The sequence below is a fragment of the Primulina tabacum genome, chromosome 5, assembly GCF_025594145.1.
Source record: "Primulina tabacum isolate GXHZ01 chromosome 5, ASM2559414v2, whole genome shotgun sequence".
NCBI lineage: Eukaryota > Viridiplantae > Streptophyta > Magnoliopsida > Lamiales > Gesneriaceae > Primulina > Primulina tabacum.
Genome location: NC_134554.1, coordinates 6,279,411 through 6,293,567, shown reverse-complemented (window position 1 = coordinate 6,293,567; position 14,157 = coordinate 6,279,411). Strand labels below are relative to the sequence as shown.

Genomic DNA, 14,157 nt, shown 5'->3' with positions numbered 1-14,157 from the left:
CATGTACAATATCTTGAAGGCCCATAGAAAAAAGTAACTTTAATCTTGCCATATCATATGTACCTTGATATTTACTTCCATCACCATTTATGATATATATCATCACATGCATATATAGTTGCATAAAAACTGAACTTCACCATTTGATTACAATATAAACTATGAGATAAGAATTCAATAAATAAATATATATATATATATATATATATAACAGATGATGCACAGAATCGATTGTTTCGGATGAAAATTGGAAAGTTGTCTAAGGAGAATACTGAATTTCGTTGCACTCTATATCTGGGAATGAAGTATGAAAAAGTGATATTTGCAAACGAATGGAAAACTAGCAATGCATAGGATCGCCCACACTATATGAATAAATTATTATTGCCACTCATTTAAAAGAAATTACAGGCGTCATGTCATGACAAGATATAACCTAGACACACAAACTTCTTGTATATTGTTACTATTTTTACAATGTAACGCAAATAAATATATAAGATAACTAATCGTGTAACCTAGAATTTATTTTTATTTGACAAGACATTGACCAATGAAGAAAATGGCAAGCAGCATAGAATTCGAAGACAAACAACAAAGCAGATAGGTGAGAAAAAGCCCCAAGGTAGGGAAATGGCCGGTAACATAGATATATGAAACAAATTAAATAGAACATGCAAAATGAATAAATCGTCATGCCGCAAAAAATGCCAAAACATAATATTTAAACCAAGAGAATAAGGGTAAAAGGGTTATCGAAACAACCAAAAAAACTAATATTTAGGTTTAATGCTAACACAAACATTATTCTTGAAATTCAAAAAAATAAGTAGCAAACATCCCAATGGCATTCTCCACTGATCCATTTACTCAAAGCTCTACTCACATTGAATTTAACAGATGTTAAAATGAGAGTAAAATATAAAGGATAATATATATCCACTTGAACTTGAATAGAAGAAGCACTCTAAGGTGAGAATAAATCTCTCAGCCAAAAACCTTTTTCAAAAGCTTATCAGATACAAGTTAATTTTTAAGGCCGTGGCGGTGGGAAGAATTGCGTACCAGCCATGAAAGCGCTAAGAGGAGCCGGGTAAATGGAGGGGTCAAGCATCGTAAAATTAAGTTGGCTGGTGGTGGCTGTAGCGGCGGCCGAGGTGGTGGCTGACGCAGCTGCGATGAAATCTAGAGGTTGCTGTGAAACTCCGCAGCCGGAAGAGCTCTCGCCGCCACCTCCAGGGTACCGGCTTTCGAGTCCTTGATCATATAAAATTCCCTTGAAGACATGACCTCCGATGCTTACAGCAGTCTGATAAGCCAAATGTTCCTCCGCGTCATCCATTGCACTAACTCTCACGCAGCGGAAAACTGCTGGAGAATTAACTTCTGGTGGAAACTGTCCCAAATCAAACCCTAATCACAGCCCAAGAAAGTATAAATAAGAAAAAAAATTCTTCCAGACACAGCTTTAAAAAACAGAAATTCTGAATAAAGAATCAATAAATTTTCTGCTGTAGTAGTTCCTTTAGAAATTTTCACGTCAGTTTTACTCGGTAACAGTAAAAAGAAAGGGAAAGTTAAAAAGGGTGGTTGGACGATATGGAGGTTAGAGTTCATCGCACGTAGATGATACGTATGAATATATATTTATTGATATTATCATCATCAAATTGCAGTTAATATCGTTGTTGAATGACCTAATAGTGTAGGACTCGTTTTGCATTTCTTTGCTGTCCCCGCAGATTTGGTAAGTATTACAGTTCTTGAATGAACATTACCTCAAATCGTTCGACACCCAATAACATACAACTCAAGAATTCAAATCCATATGATCATTACTGGGCCCTCTTGTTTCAAAGATCCGAATTTTCTTTAATGACTATTTGTAGTTACGACAGTACTACCTGACGTGGTAACAGGCAAACGTGTAGTTGAAGCAAGAATCGAAGATCCACCTCCACCACTACCTCCGCCGCCGCCTGAATTCTCTCTCATCCGCTTCGTATTCTCCACTCTGATCGTCAACTGCTGCTGTTCCTGCTGCATAGCGGAGATCTGTTGCTGCCTCTCGCGGCGTTTAGCGGCGGGAACCCACGTGCTTTTTACGTGTGTCTGGCACGGCAAGCCGCGGCTCTTGCAGCAGGTCCTGCATCTCGAATGCGTGCAATCTTTCTTAGCTTGGTTCCCGCAATCTTGACAGTTTATTCCCTCGTTTGCACCTCTACCTTGCCTTGCCATCCTAAACCCTGACGCTGATCTGAAACTATTACTCGTAGAATCATCACCAATATTACTTCCGAATATGATACTGTTCCTTCCGATGCTACTACTACTTGGCCCAATCGAAAAGCTCACGTCTTGAAAATTGTGGTGCTGATTTTGCTGCTGCTGAACTCTCTGTTGATGCAGTTGATGACACTGTTGCCATATCTCGAAACCCTTGTGGTAGATCTCTTCGTTCTTGAACAGAAACGAGCTATTGTTATTAGTATCCGTTTGTTGCTGGTCTTGTTCTTGGTCCTTACCTCCTAGTGAGAAAAACCCAGACATTTCGCAACCCAACAAGCAAAATCTAAGCTCGAGTTTGAAAAAAAATCCATAGCCAGCAAGAACAAGACCTCGAGCTAAAAGGGCAGAAAAGGGGTTATTGTTACCCCAGAAAAAAACCAAGAAACTCGGTGTTTCCGGGTGGGTTGAGTGGTAAATTCGCAATTTATGTCATCACAGCGATAAAAGTTTATACTAGGAAGCATGGGGCGAAAGATGCGACTGACACGCTGTGTGTGTTTTGTGTGTGATTTTTTGGGGGTTGGTTCTCTGATTGCAGACTTTTTTCAGAACCAAAATTTAGGAATACTTCTAGGGTAAGAGTGCATAGGAACGGAGAAACAGATAAAAGAAACTCTTTGATAGCGGCCTCCAGAGAGTGCTGGGTTAAATTATTTTGTCTTTCTTCTTTTTTGATGCATTAACTTAACAGCCCTGCAAAAGCGGCCATTAGCCACCTCCTCTGCAACCTCAATTTAAGGCATCCTTGTTTCTCTCTCACGCCAGGACTCACCCTGTGTTTCTCTCTCACGCAGGACTCACTGTGTGGTGAATCTTGAATGGGACTGCCACTGTGCTTTATTTTATTTCTTCTTTTCCTTTCCAGAAGAAAATCTTGGCCACTTCCTATACAGTTCTCTCAGTTTGCAATGAAGGAAAGATTCAATCCCAGCCCTTGCATGTTCATCCAAGAGCCCATCATTCACCCACGTGTCATTGCTTCAGCTTTTGCTTATTCGTCCCTTCACCGTAAAACACGCTCTAACCTTTTTCCCTCGTTGACCAGTTATTTTTTTAGACATATTCGATTTAAAGAAATGTGCAATTAAGCACTTTTAATCAAAATTGAACGGTTTTCCTCGAATTTGATGGTAAATAATTATTTTGAAATTTTGATACGATAATTCGAACACCAAACTTCTAAAGTTGATGACTTTTAGTAGTATTACTCAGGCAAAAAAAAAAAAAAAAAACCCATAAAAATCATTTTGAATGTATTGATAATATTATGTATTATACAAGTTTGTAAACAAAGTTACATAAAAATAATAACAATTTAATTGTTTCAGGCATGCAACATACAATTATAGCAAATATGGTATCAAAAAGGGACAAATATTGGAGTATATGGTGAGCATCTTTTTATCATGTGGTAGAAAATATAATGTAAAAATATTTAAGAATATTTGATAATCATTAGTATATACTAAGGCATATCATAAGTACATCGTTAAATATGTATTGACTCGATTAATTAATCATCTTTCTAAAATAATTTTTTTAAGCTCGACTTGGCTGGTGTACAAAAGTAATAATTTCGATAAATTAGTATAAGATAATAATTTGTTGTGAAACTCATATATAAACTATGGTATAGTCAAAATCATAGATTAATAATTTTCTAAAATTACAAGTATTACTATGAAAATTTAATAAAATATAACGCTGTTGTTGTTTGTTTTTCATGACATTTAATTTAATTTTTTATTTTTTCTTTGTTTAATTTATTTGATTAATCAATATAATAAATATTATTTAATTATTAAAAATAATGAATATCATTGAATAAAAAATTGTTCTTTAAAATAATAAATTATTAATTTATCAATTAATTAATAACTCGTTCAATTAATAAATTTTAGTGATTCCAACATTATTAGTTTATGGAAGTTTTATTATATTATTTAATTCGAGAGAAGGTTGAGATTTAAAGGATAAATTAACATTACATTTCAATAAATTAGAAATATATAATTAACTTTCTTGAATCCCTTTGTGTTACTCTCTGCCAATATCATAAATTAATATTTAACTAAACTCATAGTTCGAGGATTTTAAAAATCCTCAAACCTACTTTTAAAAAAAATTATTGATAAAAGTATATTATTATAATAAATAAATAAATAATAACGCATAAATTATTGTACTGGACGTATTTGTGGTTGTGGACGTAAAAATCAATCAACTGCTGTTCTTTCAAAAGCAATTAACCAAATGAGGAAACACTGACAGCTATCGAGTAGGAAAGCCTCGCATCACCGGCTAATCAAACAAGCATAATTAGGCTTTGTGATGATAAATACGTCACAGTCAGTGAGATTAACCCAAAATTTTCTTTGCTGCTTTCGGGAAATTTAAAGAATCCTCGAGTGTATAAAAACCAGCAGACTGTTTCCTCGTATGCTCATTTCGGTACTATAATATATATATATATATATATATATATTTTTCATTACCCTTAAACGCCTCGTATTCCACCAATCCTTCCCCTAATCATTTCCATTTGACTCATCTTATTGTTTAATATTATAATATATTATATTACATAATTTCATGTTCTGTTTTGGGTAATACAACACTACCAATCTGTACACATAGGCACTATTCAGTGGTAAATGACCTTCTCGTAGCAACACCAGAATTGATTTAATATCCCTCAAAGAGGGTGGGGGTGGGGGTGGGGTTGAATAATTGATTGATATTGAATGATAGTTAATAACAAGAAAATAAAATATTTAATAGATCAAAAAAAAATTTGCTGCGAACCTCAACCATTACAATGAAAAGGTTTGCTACATTTACACATGCAAAGAAATAGTGAGATTGTGAACTAGTGGAAGCTACGTTAGTATTTATTTATGGAAATAAATGGTCACCCACTGTAAAAACATAAACAAATAAAATAAATCGTCAATCTTAGTTTAGGATATCCTCAAAAGGGATGAATTTCTCGTGAATTTAGGACACCAGGTTTCAGAGAAAAGTAAATAACTAGCATATATTCGTTTTGACAAAGATTTTAAACACAACGCAGGTTTTTTAATAGTCACTCTGCAAGATTTCTAAAGATATTTGAATTTTTAAAAAACAATGAATGGTTTTGGATGAAAATTTATATGATTAAATTAAAGGTTGGCTTTAATTTTCAAATATAAATGTGGTAACAAAAAATTATACAGTCAGCTGACTGACTTTCCAAAAGGGCGGAATTAGTTATTTATTGTATTGCATAGGGTACTTTCCAATTACGGCAGTTTAAATTGGAACATAATAATTTTCTTACAAGTAATTCACCAACTTCGTCGTATTAAATGTTTTCAATGTCACCATTTTATAGTTCCATGTGATGATTAAATTTTCGATTTATTTCATGAAACTAGTGTGCGCCAAATTATACCGACTTGTACATTGACAAGTTGCAAACATCGATTCATTAATATTCTTAACTCGAACTACTTCTTTGTGTAGCTAGGTGTCATAAACATTGAAAGATGACTATCGATATATTATTATTACATTTAAAAATGTTGGTTTTTTTTACCAGAAATATTTATGATGTTGTCCGGTGAAAATTGTAACATTCTATGAAGGAACAAACATTTTTCGTGGTGATGGGATTGTGGAGTAACTTTTTTATTCCAAAAAATGTAATTCATTGAGCCAAGTCGGAATTTAATATAAAAAAAACCCTTATATTTGGTGGGAGATTTGTGGTTGCAAATGAAGAAGTTTGTTTTTTGTATTCGACTTAAAGGTTCGTAGGACTATTATGTAATATACAGACATGCGTAGCATGTGTTGTAATAAGGGATAGAGTAGCTAATATTTTTCAAATAAAAAAATCAGCTGAAATAAAATAAAGTAAGACATTAATTCATGAAAACTAACGAATTAAAAGCGATGCAGCCGTTTGACAAGACTTACTCGGAGAAAAAACAAAAAATAAATAAAAGTTTGAGAAGACGAAAATTTTATAATATTCTTGCGTATAATTTTATTAACTAATTTACATTAAATTTGATGAAAAATTATTTAATTTAACAAAAATATCTTTAAACTTTTATTTGATTTTAAACACTACCAAAACTTATATTTCTTAATATCTCATCACTTGTCTGTTATATTTTACAAACCATCGTCTCTTAAATCAAAATCTTCAAATTTTCTACTTTTATCCAAATTATTGTAATTTTTAATATTTTAACTAAAACAAAATTATCTAAAATACAAATTTATTAAGCTTATAATACGTGCCTGAGTACGCTAGTAATAATAAGGGTAATGATATTTACATTCCAAAATATTATATTCATATTCCATTTTTACGTTTAATGTGCTTTCTTATAAATTAGCCCCATTTAATTATTCTAAATCTTTTAAGACTAATATACCCTTTGTATATATGTCTTTCCAAATGAGTTCACCAAATAAAGCTTCTTATTTTTCCTTTTGACACCTGTCTATATTTATTCGTTATACGGTTCAATTATGTTTGTATTTCAATAAATATTAATATTTTTGACATAAAAAATAATATTTTCTCGTATGTGATCTAAATAGAATTTATATCCCACAATATTGACCCGTGAGACCGTCTATCGAGAGTTTTTTATTTTTAAAAATATTTTAAAATACCAAGGATCATTGATCTAATTGATGCATAGTTGTTTGAAAATTTCCTTGATAAATATTTTCAGTTGTAAGAAGTAAGAACATCCCTAAATTAGAAAATGGGAATAAATATAAAAGAAGAAATTTAACATGCCATTTGGAAATTTATTTTTTGATTATAATTATTTTTAAAACTTGAGCACAACAAAATGTACGTAATTAGAGTCTGGTTTTAGACTTTCCACAGCGACGGGTCCGATATTGCTTCATTTATTTGCATTTTTATATTCTCTCGGTCTAAAAATAAATTATTTCATTTGGTGATGATATAACTTATTTTACTACTACCTTAAAACTATCAAAGCTGCAAAGCATTAGAGCTGAGAGTGTAAAATTATATTTTTTTTTAAAAAAATATTAACTAAAAAACTATCAAAACATATTTTAAAAAAAACTTTCAAAGCATTAAGCATATAAGGAAAATTATTTTTATGACTCTTTTTTGTGTATCGAAATTTTAATATAATCAATTGATTGTTTATTTATTTACTCGAGAACAAACTCTGGCTTTTGAAAATATTGGGTTTAACTTTTTCCCTTATGTCTTCCGGTTGTCCCACAGCAATGGATATACGAAACACGATTATGGCAGACGAATTCTTTCAAAAACTTTTTAAAAAAAATTATTCTTTTTGGGTTTTAACGCGTAAAACAATTATTTCTTTAATTTAAGGTAAATCCCATCCGCCCACCACGATAACGTGTAATTCTAATTTAATTTTATGCTAGCTAATAATGGTAAAACATGTTGGCTAATTATTTTATCCCATGTTTGGATGAAACGTTTTGGAAAATTTAATTTCAATGGATATATATCAAGTACTGATATTCTATATCCATTTATTTTTTCCCAACCACATATGATTCATTTTTAATCTCTGGTGATTGAGTTCATTCAAAACTTAATTGTTCTTTAAGATCAACTCTTCAAAATTAGATGTTTTAATGTAAATTTAATTTAATTCTAAAATTTGGCCTAAATATTATTGAAGTGGGAAAGAAAAAAAGTCCTGATCTATAAGATGAATAGTAATTGCAGTAATCCGTTCAAAAAAAAATAGTAATTGCAGTAATTAAAATAGAATGTCGCGTGGCATTTTTGTCCCACGATATTCTCGAGCCCCGAGTCCGATTACCTTTCTTACGGGGTTGACTCTCTGCCTGCCCGATCTGTTCTTTTTCTAGATATTTATTATATTATATTATTTACGGGTAAAAAGTTTTTTTCCCCTAAAAAAACTAATAAAGTAACAAAATCATTATACTAAAATTCTTAATTATCGTCTAAACAGGTCAAATTACTGAAAACGAGGAATCATGGGCACATAAATATATGCGAATGTGACAATATAAATCCTATATTGTATACTAATTACTTTATTATGCGGCTAAGTGTATAATAAATTGTCATGACTTATGATTACTAGTTTCTACAATAATTTTAGCATGTGATGTCGATTAATCATAAAATTTTGCATAAGATATAATAATTCCCGGTACGAAAAATAGAAAATAAAATGATTATCACCTTAAAAATAGTAAAATCTGGTTGTCTCAATTCGTTGGAAAATATCCCGACACCATCTGACCCGATCTATTTTCGATACTTACGCTTCCTTGGCATAGAAGGAGTGACTTTATGAGGGAAATTATGTATCACACCAATGAAATTTGTTGGGTGCTTAACATGAATATGAAGGTCATGACACGTCAGATGAATTTCACCCGATATAACATAGAATAAATCATGAGAAAAGGTGAAATTTGTTAGTATGAATAGATTAACTAGATATGTTGGTGAAAAGATAATTGTACATGTAGTTTGGCTCAAACAAAAGGTTTCTATAAACTTGGTATCGGTTTTAATCTAGGGTTTTGTACGGTTGTTTCTTTATGATATGATTTTGATTATTTATATTATTAAATTTCAGTTTTATATTCAATTTCTTCCGGTTTTACCCTGTGTGCCACTTCTATAATAATGTTTCATATAGTGAAATTATATTTGATGTCTGCTCATTTTTCGTTAGTCACAATCGCACGGATGATAGCCCTGACTAACTAGCAATCTTAACTAATTAATTGTTGATTATATGAATGAAATATTTGGATGCAATCCTTGTCATCACATGGTGGGTCAATGTGAACTTTTTTGGGTCCTTTCTTGCCGTCCATATGCCAAACATCATTCCAAAATAGATCACACAGAGAAGAAAAAATTGTGGGTAATTTTTTGTACACATTGTACATTAAGGGAGTGTTTGGTTTGGGTGATAAGGTGGGTTTATTTGTTTTAACTCACCTTATCCATCGTTTGGTAAGCGTGATTATTTAACCAAGTCAATATCTCCTATGAATAATTAGGTTATATTAGGTGGGTTAAAATAATACCTCCTCACCACCTAGGATTATTCATCTCTTAATCCTTTCTATTTTTTCAATTTTACCCTTCTTCTATATCCAAACTCACCACCATTTCTCGCCGCCACCGACCACCGACCGCCGCTGCCGGCTCCGGCCGACAACCGCCGCCGAATGCCGACCGATCGCCGCCGGCAGCCGCTGAGAACCACCGACCGTCGCCGCCGACCGATAACTTCCGGTCGGCAGCTGCCGACGCCGTTGACTGCTGGGCCGCACCGACGTTGCCGGAACGTCGCCGTCGCCGCCGCCGGAGTGGAAGAAGAAAAAAAAAAGAAGAAAGGGCAATTTTGTCCTTTAATCAAAAAATTCAAAATTATCCTACACTTAAAAATCATACCAAAGATAACACCATATATTACATTCTTACAACAATCATTTTCTTTATCATTTACTTACTAATCATTAGTTTATTTTATACTCCAAACCAAACGCAGTCTAAGTATTTATTGCATTTAGGGGTCATTGTAAGGGTACCTAGACCATATTAGGTTTGGGACCTATACATTATATTATACAAAAATTCTCATGAGTTCGAATATGCTATCAAATACGTCAACAATTGTCAATATCGCGTCGGTATTAAAATTGAATTTTGACCGGATAGAAAGACCATTATCATAATAAATCAACATGTAGACGGCCAAAATTTCAAATTTCCCAATCTAGGATTTTTCGCGTTGAAAACTTTCATCATTACCCGGCTTAAACCTTTCTTCTACCGTTTTACACACCAATTATGTTTTTTTTTTTTTTTGGCCTATTATTATAGTTTAAATAGGTGTAAATGATCATGTACGTTAAAGAAAAGTATATTGATGGTGCACTCACGTGGATTCAACTTTCAACAGCATTTCACAACCCTTTATTTCAAATATAGATTGACCATTTTCCAAATTGATTCTCATTGTATATTGAAAAGGTGCAACATAACATGAGTTGAACAAAACAAAACAAAAAGAAAAAGAAATTGTATAATGAAAGGTGCAACATAATTGGGTCAACTGCAAGTTTAGTAAAGCGTGGGCCTAGAACTTCGACCTTTTTTGGGCCTAGAACTTGGTCTTTAACAAGGCCCAGAAAGGTAGTCCGTATACATACTCTCTAAGCAAGCGCAGGCGAAGGAAGGGACAAGTGGAATAGAAGACTACAAAAGAAGTTGGAAGATTACGTTATTTAGTCAAATAATTTTGGTGGGACGGGTCAACCCGTAACCTGCTGCAAATCATATATATTATATATATATATATATATATATATATATTTGATATTCCTCTTGCTTCCTCCTTTGATTTGTCTTGGAAATTGGGGCCCAAATTACAAAATTTATGACTCTTGATATCCTAATCACAATTGAATAAATTATTGAGCTTATAATAAAATAAGCTCGATCAACTAAAAAATACAAACACGAGGATTAGTAATTAAATTAGTAGTATATAATTGAATATATTTGCATCCAACATCATCCAAATGATTCCCTTCCCTCTCTTTCCATCAACTATATGACCAAGAAACCAGATAACCCTCAAACTTGAAATTTTATGTATCCCCCATAGTTAGCCACAGAATAATGGAAACCCAGAAATCGCAGCCCCAAATCCGACTCGAAATCCATGAAATCACCATGCTTAAAGGCACCTTAACCTCATCTTCCAACCTTGTGATTCTAATCTTAACCAGGATCCATGCAGGTTATTTCAGGATCTCTCTTTCCCTAGGTTGGCAAGCTTTGTTATGGAAAATTCTTCTTCACCCCTCTCAAAGTTCGCCAATCACATTTCAAGTCCCCAAACTTTACTACTCTACCATTTTGACCATAATATGGGCTTTCTCCTTATTCACTCTTGTTCTCCTCTCCCTTCTTTACGGCCTCAGATGCATCCTCCGATTCAATCTGGTGCAAGCGGAGTTCATGCACCACGTCGGAGTGAATTACTTTTTTGCCCCCTGGATATCCTGGATATTGATCCTTGAATCCGCCCCCTTCGTCACCCCTAAGCACGTCTACTTCGTCGTCCTGTGGTGGTTTTTCGTTGTTCCCATCGTGATCCTCGATTTGAAGATCTACGGTCAGTGGTTCACCAAGGGTAAAAATATTCTGACGGCGGTGGCGAACCCGACGAGCCAGCTGTCGGTGATCGGGAACTTGGTGGGGGCTCGAGCCGCCGCCAAGATGGGGTGGCGAGAAGTTTCCACGTTCTTGTTCTCGCTGGGAACGGTGCATTACCTGGTACTTTTCGTGACGCTTTACCAGCGGTTGTCCGGTGGAGATCGGCTTCCGGCGATGTTGAGGCCGGTCTTCTTCTTGTTTTTTGCTGCTCCGAGCGTGGCGAGCTTGGCTTGGTACTCCATTGCAGGACGCTTCGATACGCCCGCGAAGATGCTTTTTTTCCTCGCACTCTTTTTGTTTGCGTCTCTGGTAAGGCATTTCTTTGTTTTCGAAAGCGACATGTTTTTAATATACACGCGCGCGCACATATATATATTACATGCATACACGTAGATATATAGATATACATGTAGTCGAGTTGAAACAAAGTCAGTAAATTGTTACTTAATACCCAATATTCAACTTAATTGTCACCTTGATCGAATATAATCAATTTCGAGCACATAAAATTGATATCGAATTATTGATTATTATGTTTTCCGTAATTAGCTAATTAATCAAACGATTTTTATTAACAGATAAATGCTTGATTACTAATTTGATTAGATATATATATTTTTCCTAGTATCATAAGTTATCATGTCAACTGAGATATATATACACACACGTATATAAATATATTTTTTTCTTCTCGAAATTAGATATGCAGGCCAGCCCTTTTCAAGAAAGCAATGAGAAGATTCAACATAGCATGGTGGGCATATTCGTACCCCATAACAATTCTGGCTCTGACTGCAGCCAGGTACGAACAGGAAGTCAAAACTGGAGTCTCTCACGCCATTAGGCTCGCCCTCTCTATTTTATCTGTTTTGGTCTTATTTGGACTCCTCACTTTCACCGCAGTCAACCCTAAATTGCTTTTGCCTGCCGAAGACGATCCCCTTATTGTCAACACTCTCCCCAACCTACAATCCGAGGAACTAAATTGATGGATATTATGAATTTCTTGAAAAAATTAATATTATGTACTAATTAATTGGCAAATAATCGATTGAACTTGAGGTCGGGTTTAAATTGTTAAGACTTGGCAGAAACTGATGAATTATAAAGATATGACATGTTTCACAAAATTTGCATTGTGATACGTCCGTATACAGTACTAAAAAGTCGTCACTTGATATGACTAGCAAATCAATATAGGTCGTGAACTTAAAATAACTTTTATATACAAATCAAGAAAATGATATTATATCTTAATATAAAATAATGTTGAAATCAGGAGTATCTTGACTTCTGACTATAATACAAATATTCAGAACTCCTTGAAGACAGCTCAACCGTTGACAATGCCAAAAATTACAGACAAATACAAAAAATAATAATAAAATCACCGTCGAAAGATGGAAAGTTGTCAAATATAAAAAGGACATGATGTGTTCGAAGGCAAAGTACGTACACCGTCGAGTCCGTTTGATCTTTGATGAACTCGGATATTTTTATAAAACTATGGAAACAAAAAAAATATTTGATACGTCAAGTTTGGTAGTAAATTTAAGGTTTCTTACGTTCAGAATATCTACTTGTCTTATAACTAGAAATATGATGTCCTTCCTTGTTATACACAAAAATAAGAGATGTAAATGAACCAAATTGTTTGTGAGCTCTTCAGAGCTCGGCTCGATAAAAAGCTCGTTTAAGTTTGTTTGTTAATCATATCATGCCAAGTTCAAGCTAGATTTCAAACTCGAAATTTAATCAAATCAAGCTCAAACCTAAGGATATTCAGCTCGTGAGCTTGCAAACATGTTTGATAATAGACTCGCAAACATGTTCGTTGATATACTCGCGAGCTCGAGCTTGGCTTGTTTAGGTGGCTCGTAAACTCGATCTTGACTCTTTTAGGTTGCTCGTAAGCTCGAACTCAGCTCATTTGTTGAGTTGATAATTAAAAATATTATTACTCCTATCAATGGAAGGATATAAGTGTGTGACGAATATTTGTTATCTGGATGCTAGATGTATTATTTTGAGATGTTCAATAATTGTAACGTCTACTAGTTTTAAAAAAATGCGGAAATAATTTTTTTTTTAAAGCTCACATTTTCGAAATAAAATTTAAAATAATCATAATTATCTTACCGTAAAAATAGTGCAGTTTAAATTAAACAAACTCATCCAAAATCATACGTAACATAAACGAGTAAAAATCTTAAATTCAACAAAAATCCTTTTTCATTTTAATAATAAACGCTCTCCTAAATATAGGAGTAGCACCTAAAATTTATTTTACCCAGATGGGCCGGCTCCCTGATTCTCTCCATGGGCTGGGCTTGGTCTTATTTTTTTTGGACCCAACAAATTTTAATTTTCTAAGCCAACAATAGCAAATCTTTGTAAAAAATTTATAAAAATGTTTTTTTAGAATAAGTTGTTCGAACGTATGATTATTCTCAAAACAATTTTAAAATCTTTTAAATTTTTTTGAAAAAAATACATTTTATAAAATCATTTTATAAGTACTTGACCAAACGGAGCTCACACTTGTTAATCGTGGCATATATAATTTGTACACATTCAATATTATTTTATATAAGAATTTAATAATTTAAAATTGAATTAAAAAA

At 33.3% G+C, this 14,157-nt stretch overlaps 2 protein-coding genes across 2 annotated transcripts; one reads left to right on the top strand and one right to left on the bottom strand.

The window, feature by feature from the left end:
- Positions 1-915: 915 nt before the first annotated feature.
- Positions 916-3,122, bottom strand: LOC142545954 (protein EXPRESSION OF TERPENOIDS 1-like). The gene is made up of 2 exons (XM_075653405.1): positions 1,905-3,122; positions 916-1,413 (listed from the first exon to the last, which is right to left on the bottom strand). The coding sequence occupies exons 1-2, from the start codon at positions 2,548-2,550 to the stop codon at positions 1,034-1,036; spliced, it is 1,026 nt and encodes a 341-aa protein (XP_075509520.1). The 5' UTR covers positions 2,551-3,122; the 3' UTR covers positions 916-1,033.
- A 7,763-nt stretch (positions 3,123-10,885) lies between these two features.
- On the top strand, positions 10,886-12,658 carry LOC142544662 (S-type anion channel SLAH4-like). The gene is made up of 2 exons (XM_075651694.1): positions 10,886-11,842; positions 12,235-12,658. The coding sequence occupies exons 1-2, from the start codon at positions 10,994-10,996 to the stop codon at positions 12,520-12,522; spliced, it is 1,137 nt and encodes a 378-aa protein (XP_075507809.1). The 5' UTR covers positions 10,886-10,993; the 3' UTR covers positions 12,523-12,658.
- The last annotated feature ends 1,499 nt before the right edge of the window (positions 12,659-14,157 follow it).

Excerpts from the sequence above, each read along its gene's own strand:
- LOC142545954 (XM_075653405.1), bottom strand. The coding sequence starts at position 2,550 with ATGTCTGGGTTTTTCTCACTAGGAGGTAAGGACCAAGAACAAGACCAG. Across the intron at positions 1,414-1,904 it reads TTTGCCTGTTACCACGTCAG|GGTTTGATTTGGGACAGTTT; the intron begins GTAGTACTGTCG and ends GGCTGTGATTAG.
- LOC142544662 (XM_075651694.1), top strand. The coding sequence starts at position 10,994 with ATGGAAACCCAGAAATCGCAGCCCCAAATCCGACTCGAAATCCATGAA. Across the intron at positions 11,843-12,234 it reads TCTTTTTGTTTGCGTCTCTG|ATATGCAGGCCAGCCCTTTT; the intron begins GTAAGGCATTTC and ends TCTCGAAATTAG.